The sequence below is a fragment of the Stegostoma tigrinum genome, chromosome 7 (genome assembly GCF_030684315.1).
Source record: "Stegostoma tigrinum isolate sSteTig4 chromosome 7, sSteTig4.hap1, whole genome shotgun sequence".
In the NCBI taxonomy this organism is placed as follows: Eukaryota; Metazoa; Chordata; class Chondrichthyes; order Orectolobiformes; family Stegostomatidae; genus Stegostoma; species Stegostoma tigrinum.
In genome coordinates this window covers 58,593,948-58,607,487 of record NC_081360.1, presented here as the reverse complement: position 1 = coordinate 58,607,487, position 13,540 = coordinate 58,593,948, and the positions used below count along the sequence as shown (strand labels likewise).

At 41.2% G+C, this 13,540-nt stretch overlaps 2 protein-coding genes across 17 annotated transcripts in view; both read left to right on the top strand.

Moving 5' to 3' along the window:
• Positions 1-2,402, top strand: part of baz2ba (bromodomain adjacent to zinc finger domain, 2Ba) — a 329,006-nt gene extending 326,604 nt beyond the window's left edge. For all 13 annotated transcript variants that reach the window (XM_059647301.1, XM_059647305.1, XM_059647303.1 and 10 more), the window contains 2 exons: positions 709-852; positions 959-2,402. In XM_059647301.1, coding sequence (XP_059503284.1) covers positions 709-852; positions 959-1,112 — 298 coding nt within the window. In that variant the 3' untranslated portion in view covers positions 1,113-2,402. The remainder of the gene's footprint in view (positions 1-708; positions 853-958) is intronic.
• Positions 2,403-6,303: 3,901 nt separating this feature from the next.
• Positions 6,304-13,540, top strand: part of wdsub1 (WD repeat, sterile alpha motif and U-box domain containing 1) — a 94,473-nt gene continuing 87,236 nt past the window's right edge. For 3 of the 4 annotated variants that reach the window (XR_007247898.2, XM_059647290.1, XM_048534046.2), the window contains exon 1: positions 6,304-6,415. The gene's annotated coding sequence lies outside the window, so the exon portion shown is untranslated. Of the gene's footprint in view, positions 6,416-6,772; positions 6,911-13,540 lie in introns of all 4 variants that reach the window. The other variant, XM_059647289.1, reaches the window with a different exon arrangement.

Genomic DNA, 13,540 nt, shown 5'->3' with positions numbered 1-13,540 from the left:
TCTATCTTATAGAGTGATAAATTATTTATTGATTCCAATCCAAAATGACTTGCTTAAATTTAAAGTTTTTTTTTTCTTTTGTTCTGGAAATTACTTCTCAAACAACAACTTGTACTTTTGTTCTTTGAAATTAAAAGCTTTTTCCAGACTTTCCACTTTTTCTTTCATTGTGTGAGGCCTTTCTCTTAATGTGATTCTGAACTTTAACTTATTTGCTTATTGGTTTATTTAACTGCACAAATGGTATGTTTGACTTGTGGGAACAGGGTTTGGCATTGTACTGAACATTTCCCCACTGTTTTGTAAATTTGTCCATGGGCAATTAAATGCAGTTTGCTGCTGTCACTATACTTCCAATGTTCTCTAACTTTACCAGACTTAAATTAAAAACCTTGGTTTATAATTTTCCCTCCTGGCTTGCAAACTTAATATCAAGTTCAAATATTTTATGTTCTTGTTTGAAGATGCTGCCTTACAGTAAGATTTGTTAACTAATTTTGTTTTTATTTCTCATCATTAAAAACATTGTAATCTTCAATTTCCCCTTGATTGTAATCATATTGTTGTAGAAAACTATTCTTTATGAATTCTCAACATGTACTACATTTATCAGTTGAGATGTTCTGTTTCTGTCAGTTTGACACAATTTGAGACATGCTTGTGTCAATATCTCATTGAAATTGAGTAACTTTTTTTTTTAAAAATCAGCATTATGTTATCGGAGCTGGAAACCCATGAGGATGCTTGGCCCTTCTTACTCCCTGTGAACTCCAAACTGGTACCAGGATATAGAAAGGTTATAAAGAAACCCATGGACTTTTCTACAATTAGAGAAAAACTCAGCAATGGATTGTAAGCATCTGAATATTTTTCATCCATCATATTTAAAGTAATCAAAATAAGGTAGAATTATCTTTCATTTGTTAATAACTGATTGCTAAACCACATTCTTTTCTAGATATCCTAATACCGAAGTTTTTGCTGTGGATGCAAGACTAGTATTTGACAACTGTGAAACATTTAATGAAGATGATTCAGATATAGGCAGAGCTGGACACAACATGAGGCGATTTTTCGAGAAGCGATGGGCTGAGCTTTTTAAGGGAAGCTAATCCAATCACAATATGAATTAAAATATACAACATTGGGACCAGCAGCCTGAAATACTGGTATCTTCATATTTATGGGGAAGTGCAGGATAATTTGCACAAAAGCAAACAGATACTTCACATCACTGCTTACAATAGGGAAGTATCAGCCAAGGATTATTCTGGAAAAGAAGGTTTGCTCCTTTGGCGATCATAGCTCTTGAACTATGGAAATGTTTTACGGACAGCTTCGGTAGAACAGGGAAGCACACCCAAAGAGTTCAGTGGCATGGGGTGGTTCTAGTGCAATAGCAAACAATATTTCCAAAACGCACTGAAATAATATACAACCACCAGAGCTGTAAAAGGGGTCTGGAATTCCTCTCCCCTTTATGTAAAAACAAAGTGGAAGTAAATGGAAAAAATCTTGAATTTTTTTCGTAGCTTATATTTTAGTGAATGTATTTAATTTTTGTTAATTTATGAGTAAAATGTCAAGTCTTCATTTTCTATGAAAAGGAAGAGGCAGCAAAATTGCTTTAAATCTTCAAGGAAATAAAAAAACGAATGTTTTTGAATAATAAAACCAAGCCAATTGATAATTGTTTACACTGTTCTGTCCAGGAAGGACACTGGAGAACCTGTTGTTACTGTAGACGTAAATTTACAGATCTGCTTATCAATGCACCACCTACTTAGTCTCAAAGTAAATTCGAGAACAGTGGATCAACAAAGAAACATCTGTATATAATTGTTCATTAATGTTAATATTAATTAAGTCTTGTTCAAATATGTATGATGTGTACATATTGTTTGCGGGCATTGAATATTGTTCTGCCTTAGAATAACCGTAGCATTTTATTTTAGTGTTAAAATGATTATACATATATGGCTTGTACATATCCTCTACAAACACTGTGGAGTCTCCTAATGTTGGGTAGTGCCTGCCTTTAAAACAGGGTGTAGGGGATATTAGGTTTTCCATTTTCTATTTTTGTTATATAATTTTGAGCCACTGTGGTCTCAAATTCCAATGTAATCATTTGTATCCATACAATAAATTCCAATTTCCTATACACAGTATTTTTCATAATGCATTTCCCTCCATCTGCCTTGCCACGAAACCTGGTACACAATGGCTCTTTGTAACCACTGTGCTTTGCAGTGGCCTGTTGGAGGCAGCTCAGATCAGAAATTTTTTGTACCTGAGTCAAAGTACTTGAAGTTATTTTATTTAAATATGTTGTGAAAAAGGGTAGTTTCTTTCTTAGGAGCATTATTTTTCACTAGTATGTGTGGCACGGACATAATAAAAGGGTGTTTTCCAATTCTGTTTTCTATTTGTTTTGATTTCTATAATTAATACAGTATCTTTTAGTACTCTGTTTATGAAAAATTTTATAAATTTGAGGATCCATAAAAGCGTATATAATATTTAATATGAAAATATTTTGTCTATTTCAGCTGCTGATGAACTGTTTCATGGATTAACTGATTGCTAACTCACTGAAGTAAAATTGTACCATTTTATACCAGTTTTTAAACTAGCTACATTGAATGTGGCCAAGTTAATTTTTTTTACATTAGAAAAGAATCAGTAAAGTTTGGAGTAAATACTGAGAGCATTCAAATTGTGATCAGTACTTTGTTAGGAAAAACCCATAAGCGAAATTAGTTTAAACGTGGGAATGATGGCTTATATGCATCGCTATTTGTGCATCTTACTGCAACATTTAAAAATATCAGTCAACCACCTATGATATTCTAAGGCCAGGGATGGACAAAGTAGCAAAATGCAACGCCTTCAATTTTAGTTTAACTTTATTTGTGAGATTTAAGTCAGTTACAATTAAAGACTAAGTTTGAGAGAATCAATCTAAAGTATCCCAGTCTCACTAAATACACCACTCCAGGTACAAATGTGTTTTCACAAGTTTTATGGAATTTATCACATAAGTACAAAAGAAATAATATTAATTAAGTGTCCTATTGGAGGGACGGCTGTTCACAACACGAGTAGACTGGGCATAGGTCATTTATTCTGTAGACTGAAGTTCTTCAATGTTAAGTATTCTAATGCACCAAACCACTAAGAACCATCACTTTTTAAACCCTTGCTAGCCATGACCACAAGTATACGATCAGAAATGTGGTGAACTCTAATTGACTCTTTGATCTAATTCTGTTTCTGCAGTAATCTTGGATTGGCTGAACTTTTTTCCTAAACTCACCCTTGGAATGTGAACATTTCTGGTTGGGCCAACATTTACCGTCCATTCCGAGTTGTCCTTGGGGAAAAAAATGGTGGTGAGCTGCCTTCTTAAACTGGTGCAGCCCACTTGCTGTAGGAAATGTTAAGGTAGAAATTCAGAGATTTTGACCAAGCAACAGTGAAGGAACGCCAATATATTTCCGGACCAGGAAGACAAATGTCTTGGAGGGGAACATGTGGTGTTCCCATATATCTGCTGCCCTTGTCCTTCTATAGATGAAGTGGTCTAGGACTTGGAAGACGCTATACGAGGATCTGTAGCAGATTTCTGCAAGTGCATCTTGTAAATTGTACACACTGCTGTTACTGACAATCACTTTTTAAGATCATTTATTTTGTGAAAGACTTTTCGTTTTAGCTCACCACTCCATAAATCTTCAATAGAAGGTGGCATCAATTAACAATCATGCATATGCTAACAGCATGTGGAGTCACTTCGCAATGAATAACTATCATCCCAAATGACAGAGCTCATTCTAAATGTTCCATAAAACATATCTAAAATCCTTTAAAATTGCTGAGAGAACTTTTTTAAGCTTTTGATTTCACACTAATCAGGACAAGTCATAACAATTAAGAAATTTAACATAGTATATGAGACGAGACTGCTGAATGGTTAGGAAGTGGACTCTGATTGTGAGAGGGTGTGACATGGGGAAAGCAATGGTTAATGATGACTGGCAGTTGAATGCTCAATGTTGTTTAAATTTTACACAAAGCAGTGACTCTGGTCAAGGCATTGCCCTGACAAATGAACTGGAGAATGGATGTCATCTATTTTGTTGTGTTGAAACAGGAAATGTGTATATGTGTTCTTTCTGTCTGCAAAGTACAATGTCTATATATCAACATACCATGCTTCCAGTATTCAAAGGGAACAGAAAACAAGAAATTATGTGCAGAAAATGATTGGGTGGGGACTGCAGATAGGGCTGCACCTCTAGGAAGAAAACTTCTGGTGGCTGGCCAGTTAGAAGCTACACCACAGCCATAAAGTGCTGGAGCCACGCTAAATGATCTCAGAGTGGGACTTTTGCTGCTTATTGACCAGAAATCCCATCAAGTGGAATACATAGTTCCTTGGCTTTGGCAAGATAGGTAGACAGGGTGGTGAAGAAGGTTCTGGATGTGAGTTTACTCGCTGCGCTGGAAGGCTAGTTTTCAGACGTTTCGTCATCATTCTAGGTAACATCATCAGTGAGCCTCCGACGAAGCGCTGGTGTTATGTCCCGCTTTCTATTTATAAATAGAAAGCGGGACATAACACCAGCGCTTCGACGGAGGCTCACTGATGATGTTACCTAGAATGGTGACGAAACGTCTGAAAACTAACCTTCCAGCTCAGCGAGCAAACTCACATCCAGAACCTCAACCTGAGCTACAAATCTTCTCAAAACTTGCTGGTGAAGAAGGTATTTGGCGTGTTTGCTTTCATTGGTCAGAGCATTGAGTTAAAGAATTGGGACATCATGTTACATTTGCACTAGACATCGGCAAGGCCATATTTGGAATACTGATTACAATTCTGCTGCCCTGCTATAGGAAGGATGTTGTTAAACTGGAAAGAGTGCAAAAAAGATTTACAAGAACAAGGGATTATACTCTGGAATTTAGAAGAACAATGAATAAATCTTATAGAAACATATACAATTATGAAGCAAGTTAATAAGATAGATGCAGGGAGGTTATTTCCACCAGCTGGTGAAACTAGAATTGGGGCAACATTTCCTCAAAATAAGGGGAGCGGATTTAGGACTGAGTTAAGGAGGAACACCTTCACCTGAAGGATTGTGTATCTGTAGAATTGTCTGTCTAATTGAGGAGTTGAGGCTACCTTGTTGAATGTTTTTAAGGTAAAGACAGACTTAAAAAGTAAAGGAATTAAGGGTTTTGGTGAATGGGTGGATAAGTGGACCGGAATCCACGAAGAAATCAGCCATGATCTTACAGAATAACATAGCAGGCTCAACATGCCAGATGGCCTACTCCAGCTCCTATTATTTATGTCCTTATTGAGACTTGAAACTTTGGGTTATAGGTATAGGCTGGGACTTTTTTGTTTCCATGGAGCCAAGGATGGTGGGGAGTGACCTTCATAGATGTTTAAAATGAGGGGTAGAGAGAAGATGAATAGCAAAGGTCTTCCCTTGGGTACAGGAGTCAAAAACTAGAGGGCATGGGTTTAAGGTGAATGGGGAAAGATTTAAAAGAGAGCTGAGGTGCAGATATCAAATCGACTGCTGAAGGAAATGTTAGAGGTGGATACAATGGCAACATTTAAAAGATATTTGGACAGGAAAGGTTTGAGAGAGATATGGGCTAGATGCAGACAAATGAAACTAGTGCAGTTTAGGAAACCTGAATGACATGGACACTTTGGGGCAAAGGGCCTATGATTCTTCTGCCTTTGATTTTGGGGTTTTTGCATCTTGGAAAGGTGAGGATCTTTCCCTCAAATTGAAAGGGGAGGTTGCTGTTTTCTTAATGTGCTTCATCTAATGATAGTATTTTGATTCCTTTTAACAAGCTAAACCTGCCTTAAATAAAACAAAGCATGATGGATGCTGAAAAATCAAACACAAATGTAATTACTGGATAAACGCAGGAAAGTCTGGCAGAAATAACAAGGTGTAGAGCTGGATGAACACAAGCAACATCAGAGGAGCAGGAAGGCTGACGTTTATGGCCTGGACCCTTCTTCAGAAATGGGGGAGGGGAACGGGATTCTGAAATAGTTAGGGAGAGGGGGGATGCGGATAGAAGATGGATAGGGGAGAAAATAGGTGGAGGAGACAGACAAGTTAAAGAGGCAGGGATGGAACCTGTAAAGGTGAGTGTAGGTTGGGAGTAAAGTGGGGGGCCGCGGGAAGGCTGGATGATGTAACGCAGGGCGGAGCGGTCGGGATGACGGCGTGGAGGGGCGGGGCCGGGCCGGCTGGCTGATGACGCGAAGGGCTGGGGTGGCCAGGTGATGGTTTGGAGGCGCAGTAGGAGGGGACGTTTTGTCTGCGTGAAGGGAACTTTGTACCGTTGTGTTGTTAAATACCGACGTGACGTAAGTCGCTTTAGTTTAGTTTCTGTGACTTTGTTAGTTTTAATAGAAATCATTTGATTTAATGAGGGATCGAATAAAATGTTGGTCGGTTTATGAAGTTTACGTAAAAGCGGTGATCCTGTATATTTCTAGGCCGTCCTTTTTCAACCTCCTCGGCTCTGGTGATAGCAGGTGCAGCGCTGTCACTGAGTGAGGCCTTCGAGCTGGGATCGGTTTGTTTTTGTTCAGCATCGAGCGCATTTTGCATTCATTATTTATTTGCGTCACAGTTAATGGGCCAAGAGCCTTTTTCTTGTCTTAGAGATGGGGAAAATTAATGTGTTGCAAAAGCAAAAGGAAACTTTTTTTTTTCTCCAGCGCGAACTTTCTAGTTCCTGGTTTCCTTCTGATCGGAGCATTTCCAGAGGGAATTTATTGGTGACTGAACCTTGGGCTATCTTGAGAGCCAACTTATATTTATGGAAACTCCGAAAACGTGACACTGGACAACATAGGGTACAGTGGTAAAACGACACATAAAATATTCTTAATCTTAATTAAATCATAGTAGAATGCAGTTTTAGTCCTCGTCGCACGCTTCGAATTACAGGTGAGAGGATTGTTATTTTCCACCAGGTGCCTCTAATGACAAGTCAGTTGAAAGGGAACAAATTAGAGGTGAAGATTATTACCTTGCTGCCCACCCTGTCTTTCAGCGTGGCCAGATTTTTCAAATTTGCAGGTCTGGAAAATATGCACTTAAAACTTGTAACTTTGGGATTCAGATATACAATTTTCAATGATGTTGAATATTCGTGCCTTCTGCATCACCATAATGGCTGTTATTGAGTTTATTTAGTATAAAGCTGTGACAATAATGAAGCTGTTACAAGACTGTAAGAAATACAGCAGAATTATGACATTCAGTCTATCAAGTCTGCTCTGCAATTCAATAAGAAATAGGAATGAGTGAAGGCCGTTCAGCCCCTTGAGCCTGCTCCATTATTCATTGGTTTTGTGGCTGATCTGACATTCTATTTCTTGCCCTTTTCCTGTAACCTTTCATTGTTTGACTGATCAGGATTTTTATCAATTTCATTCAATCACGTATTTCTTAATGCCATTCTCCTGTCTTCTCCCTGTATTTGTGAAATGTTCTTTGCTCATACTCAAAATACCCCTACTTTGGCTGTCACCAGTAACACATGTATAAGTTACATAGAACATTACAGCACAGTACAGGCCCTTCGGCCCTTAATGTTGTGCCGACCTGTCATACCGATCTGAAGCCCATCTAAACTACAGTATTCCATGTACGCCCATATGCTTATCCAGTGATGACTTAAATGTACCTAAAGTTGGCGAATCTACTACCGTTGCAGGCAAAGCGTTCCATTCCCTTAACTACTCTGAGTAAAGAAACTACCTCTGACATCTGTCCTATATCTTTCACCCCTCAATTTAAAGCTATGCCCCCTCGTGCTCACCGTCACGATGCCAGGAAAAAGCCTCTTCCTATCCACCCTATCTAACCCTCTGATAATTTTATTTGTCTCAATTAAGTCACCTCTCAACCTTCTCTCGAATGAAAACAGCCTCAAGTCCCTCAGCCTTTCCTCGTAATACCTTCCCCCCCATACCAGGCAACATCCTAGTAAATCTCCTCTGCTCCCTTTCCAAAGCTTCCACATCCTTGTTATAATGTGGTGACCAGAACTGTACGCAGCACTGCAAGTGCGGCCGCACCAGAGTTTTGTACAGCTGCAGCATAACCTCTTGGTTCCGGAACTCGATCCCTCTATTAATAAAAGCTAAAACACTGTATGTCTTCTTAACAGCCCTGTCAACCTGGGTGGCAACTTTCAAGGATCTGTGTACATGGGCACTGAGATCTCTCTGCTCATCTACATGACTAAGAATCTTACCATTAGCCCAGTACTTTGCCTTCCGGCTACTCCTACCAAAGTGCATCACCTCACACTTGTCTGCATTAAACTCCATTTGCCACCTCTCAGCTCAGTTCTGCAGCTTACCTATGTCTCTCTACAACCTACAGCATCTTTCGTCACTATCCACAACTCCACCGACCTTAGTGCCGTCTGCAAATTTACTAACCCATCCTTCTACGCCCTCATCCAGGTCATTTATAAAAATGACAAACAGCAGTGGACCCAATACCGACCCTTGCGGTACACCACTAGTAACTGGTCTCCAGGATGAACATTTCCCATCAACTACACCCTCTGTCTTCTTTCAGCAAGCCAATTTCCGATCCAAACTGCTATATCTCCCACAATTCTATTCCTCCGCATTTTGTACAATAGCCTACTGTGGGGAACCTTATCGAATGCCTTGCTGAAATCCATATTCACCACATCAGCCGGTTTTCTCTCATCTACCTGTTTGGTTACCTTCTCAAAGAACTCAATAAGGATGGTGAGGCACGACCTTCCCTTCACAAAACCGTGCTGACTATCCCTAATCAATTTATTATTTTCTAGATGATTATAAATCCTATCCCTTATAACCTTTTCCAACACTTTACCAACAACTAAGTTAAGGCTCACTGGTCTGTAATTACCAGGGTTGTCTCTACTCCCCTTCTTGAACAGGGGAACCACATTTGCTATCCTCCAGTCGTCTGGCACTATTCCTGTAGACAATGACGAGTTAAAGATCAATGCCAAAGGCTCGGCAATCTCCTCCCTGGCTTCCCAGAGGATCCTAGGATAAATCCCATCCGGCGCAGGAGACTTATCTATCTTCACCCTCTGTAGGATTTCTAATACCTCTTCCTTGTGAACCTCAATCCCACCTAGTCTAGTAGCCTGTATCTCAGTATTCTCCTCGACAACATTGTCGTTTTCTAGAGTGAATGCTGTTGAAAGATATTCATTTAGTGCTTCCCCTATCTCCTCTGACTCCACACACAACTTACCACTACTATCCTTGATTGGCCTTAATCTTACTTTCGTCATTCTTTTATTCCTTAAATACCTATAGAAAGCCTTAGGGTTTACCCTGATCCTATCCGCCAACAAATTCTCATGTCTCCTCCTAGCTCCTCTGAACTCTCTCTTTAGGACTTTCCTGGCTACCTCATAGCCCTCAAGCGCCCTAACTAAGACTTCACATCTCATCCTAACATAAGCCTTCTTCTTCCTCTTGACCAGAGATTCCACCTCCTTCGTAAACCACAGCTCCCGCGCTCTCTACAGCTTCCTCCCTGCCTGACAAGTACATACTTCTCTAGGACACACAGGAGCTTTTCCTTGAATAAGCTCCACATTTCTAATGTGCCCATCCCCTGCAGTTTCCTTCCCCATCCTATGCTCCCTAAATCTTGCCTAATCTCATTGTAATTGTGTTTCCCCCAGCTATAACTCTTGCCCAGTGGTATACACCTATCCCTTTCCATCACTAAAGTAAACATAACAGAATTGTGATCGCTATCACCAAAGTGCTCACCTACTTCCAAATCTAACACCTGGCCGGGCTCATTACTCAGTACCAAATCTAATGTGGCTTCGCCCCTTGTTGGCCTATCTACATACTGTGTCAGAAAGCCTTCCTGCACACACTGGACAAAAACTGACCCATCTTTCGTACTCAAACTATCGTGTTCCCAGTCAATATTTGGAAAGTTGAAGTTCCCCATGACAACTACCCTGTCTCTCTCACACCTATCGAGAATCATCTTTGTTGTCCTTTCCACTACATATCTGGAACTATTCGGAAGTCTATAGAAAACTCCCGACAGGGTGACCTCTCCTTTCCTGTTTCTAACCTCAGCCCATACTACTTCAGTTGACGAGTCCCCAAACATCCTTTCTGTAACTGTAATACTGTTCTTGACCAACAATGCCACACCTCCCCACCTTTTACCATCTTCTCTGTTCTTAATGAAACATCTAAATCCCGGAACCTGCAACAACCGTTCCCGTCCCTGCTCTATCCATGTCTCCGAAATGGCCACAACATCAAAGTCCCAGGTACTAACCCATGCTGCAAGTTCACCCACCTTATTCCGGACGCCCCTGGCATTGAAGTAGACGCATGTCAAACCAACTTCTTGCTTGCCGGTGCCATCTTGCGTCCCTGAAACTTTATTTCGGACCACCCTACTCTCAACCTTTTCTATACTCGAACTACAATTTTGGTTCCCATCTCCCTGCTGAATTAGTTTAAACCCACTTGAATAGCCTTAGCAAATTATGCCTCCCAGGATATCAGTACCCCTCTGGTTCAGGTGAAGACCATCTTGCTTGTAGAGGTCCCACCTACCCTAGAAAGAGCCCCAATTATCCAAGAATCCAAAACCCTCCCTCCTGCACCATCCCTGTAGCCACGTGTTCAACTCCTCTCACTCCCTATTCCTCGCCTCACTAGCACGTGGCACGGGCAACAAACCAGAGACAACAACTCTATTCGTCCTAGCTCTCAGCTTCCATGCTAGCTCCCTGAATTTCTGCCTTAAATCCCCATCTCTCCCCCTACCTATGTCGTTGGTGCCAATGTAAACCACGACTTGGGGCTGCTCCCCCTCCCCCTTAAGGATCCCAAAAACACAATCAGAGACATCACGCACCCTGGCACCTGGGAGGCAACACACAGCAACCGTGAGTCTGTCTCGTCCCCACAGAACCTCCTATCTGTCCCCCTAACTATGGAGTCCCCAATGACCACTGCTCTGCTCCTCTTCCCCCTTCCCTTCTGAGCAGCAGGGACAGACTCTGTGCCAAAGACCTGTGCCCCACTGCTTTCCCCTGGTAAGTCGTCCCCCCAACAGTATCCAAAACGGTATACTTATTGTTGAGAGGAATGGCCACAGGGGATCCCTGCACTGCCTGCCGGTTCCCTGACCGTAACCCATTTGTCTTTTTCTTGTACCTGAGGAGTGACTACCTCCCTGTAACTCCTCTCAATAACCCCCTCTGCCTCCCGAATGATCCGAAGTTCATCCAGCTCCAGCTCCAGTTCCCTAACGTGATTTTCAAGGAGCTGGAGTTGGGTGCACTTCCTGCAGATGTAGTCAGCAGGGACACTAGTGACCCTTACCTCCCACATTTTGCAGGAGGAACATTCAACTGCCCTGACTTCCATTCCCATTATTCTAAATTCCCAAGTTGTGAGTACTGCAGTTCCATCAGACTTGCAAAAACTGCCAGTTGTTTTCTTTCTCATTAGATCTATTGGAGACATTACTTAAGCTTATACTTGCACTTTAGTGACGTTCAAGAAGGGTGTCGAGAAGAAACATATGATGTGGCAGTTTGAAAATGTCATTGGTTCACATGATATTTTACTGGTTATATGACTTAATGTTGCGTCATAGAGGTCTGCAGCAGAGGGAATGGGTCAATAAACAGAAAAAAGCCCTTCAGGGTACTCTACGTACAGCACAGAAAGCTAGCACACGAATGCAGCAGGCAATCAGAAAGGTTAATGGAATGTTGGCCGTTATTTCAAGGGAGTTAGAGTATAACAGACATAAGTCTTGCTACAGCTGTGCATGGTGCTGGTGAGACCATGTCTAAAGTACTGTGTAAAGTTTTGGCCCCCTTATGTAAGAAAAAATATTATTTCATTGGAAGTAGTTTAGAAAAGGTTCAGTAGGATTTTCTTATGAGCAGCGGTCGAACAGGTTGAGACTCCGAGTCATATAGCTGCACAGCATGGAAATAGACCCTTCTGTCCAACTTGTCCATGCTGACCAATATCCTAAATTAATCTCGTCCCATTTACCTGTATTTGGCCTTCTTCAACCCTTCCTATACATAGACCCATTCAGATGCCTTTTAAATGTTGTAATTGTACAAGCCTCCACCACTTCCTTAGCAACTCATTCCATATACGCACACCCTCTGCATGAAAAAGTTGTCCCTTACGTCCCTTTTACATCTTTCCCCTCTTGCCTTAAACCTATGCCCTCTATTTTGGACTCCCCTATCCTGGGGAAAAAGTTTTTGGCCTATTTCAGCCCCTCAAGATTTTATAAACTTCTATACCTCAGTCTCTGAAGCTCCAGGGAAAATAGCCGCAGCTGTTTCAGTATTTCCCGATAGCCCTAACCCTCCAACGCCGGCAACATTCTTGTAAATCTTTTCTGAACCCTCTCAAGTTTCAAATATCCTTCCTGTGGCAAGGAGACCAGAATTGAATGCACAATTCCAGATATGGCCTAACTAATGTCCTGTACAACATGACTTCCCAACTGCTATACTGAATGCACTGACCAAGGCAACCATACCAAATGCCTTCTCCACTCTCTTGTCTACCTGTGACTCTGCTTTCATGGAGCTATAAACCTGCAGCACTCCCCAGGACCTTACCACTAAGCATATAAGTCCTACCGTGATTTGCCTTTCCAAAATACAGCACCTCACATTTCTCTAAATTAAATTCCATCTGCCACTTCTTGGTCTGCTGGCCTATCTGATCATGGTCCTGTTGTATTTTGAGGTAACTTTCGTGGCTGTCCGCTACATTTCCAGTTTTGGTGTCACCTACAGATTTACTAACCATCTGTCCTATGTTCACATCCAAATCATTCATATAAATGATGAAAAAAAGTGGACCAAGCACTGATCCTTGTCAGAGGCCTCCAGTCTGAAAAGCAACTCTCCACCACCACCCTCTGTCTCCTACCTTCAAACCAGTTCTCCATCCACATGGCTGGTTCTCCCTGTATTCCATGTGATCTAACCTTGCTAACCAGTCTACCTCATTGGAATTTAAAATAATGAAAAGTGATCTCTTTGAAACAAATAGGATCCTTAAGGGAATTGAGAAGGGAAAATATCCTCTCAGCACTTTCCATTTGGGAGATCCTAGGACTGGAGTATATATTCTCAGAATTAAGGTATGCAAATTTAAGACCGAGATCAAGAGGCATTTGTTTTCTGAGCGTGGAGAGTTTCTGGAACTCCTTGCCACAGTTAGCTGTGGGGGCAGAATCCTTTCGTATATTTTAAGGCTCAGATACATTCTAAATCAGATGGGGTATCGACGGTTGTGGGGAAAGGACAGGAAAGTGGACATGAGCGTGCATGTTGACTGAGTCATAAATTGAAAGACAGAGCAGGTTATACTGGTGTTGATTGGGTTTGTGTTGCTATCTTAAACACTTATTGCTATTATAAATCA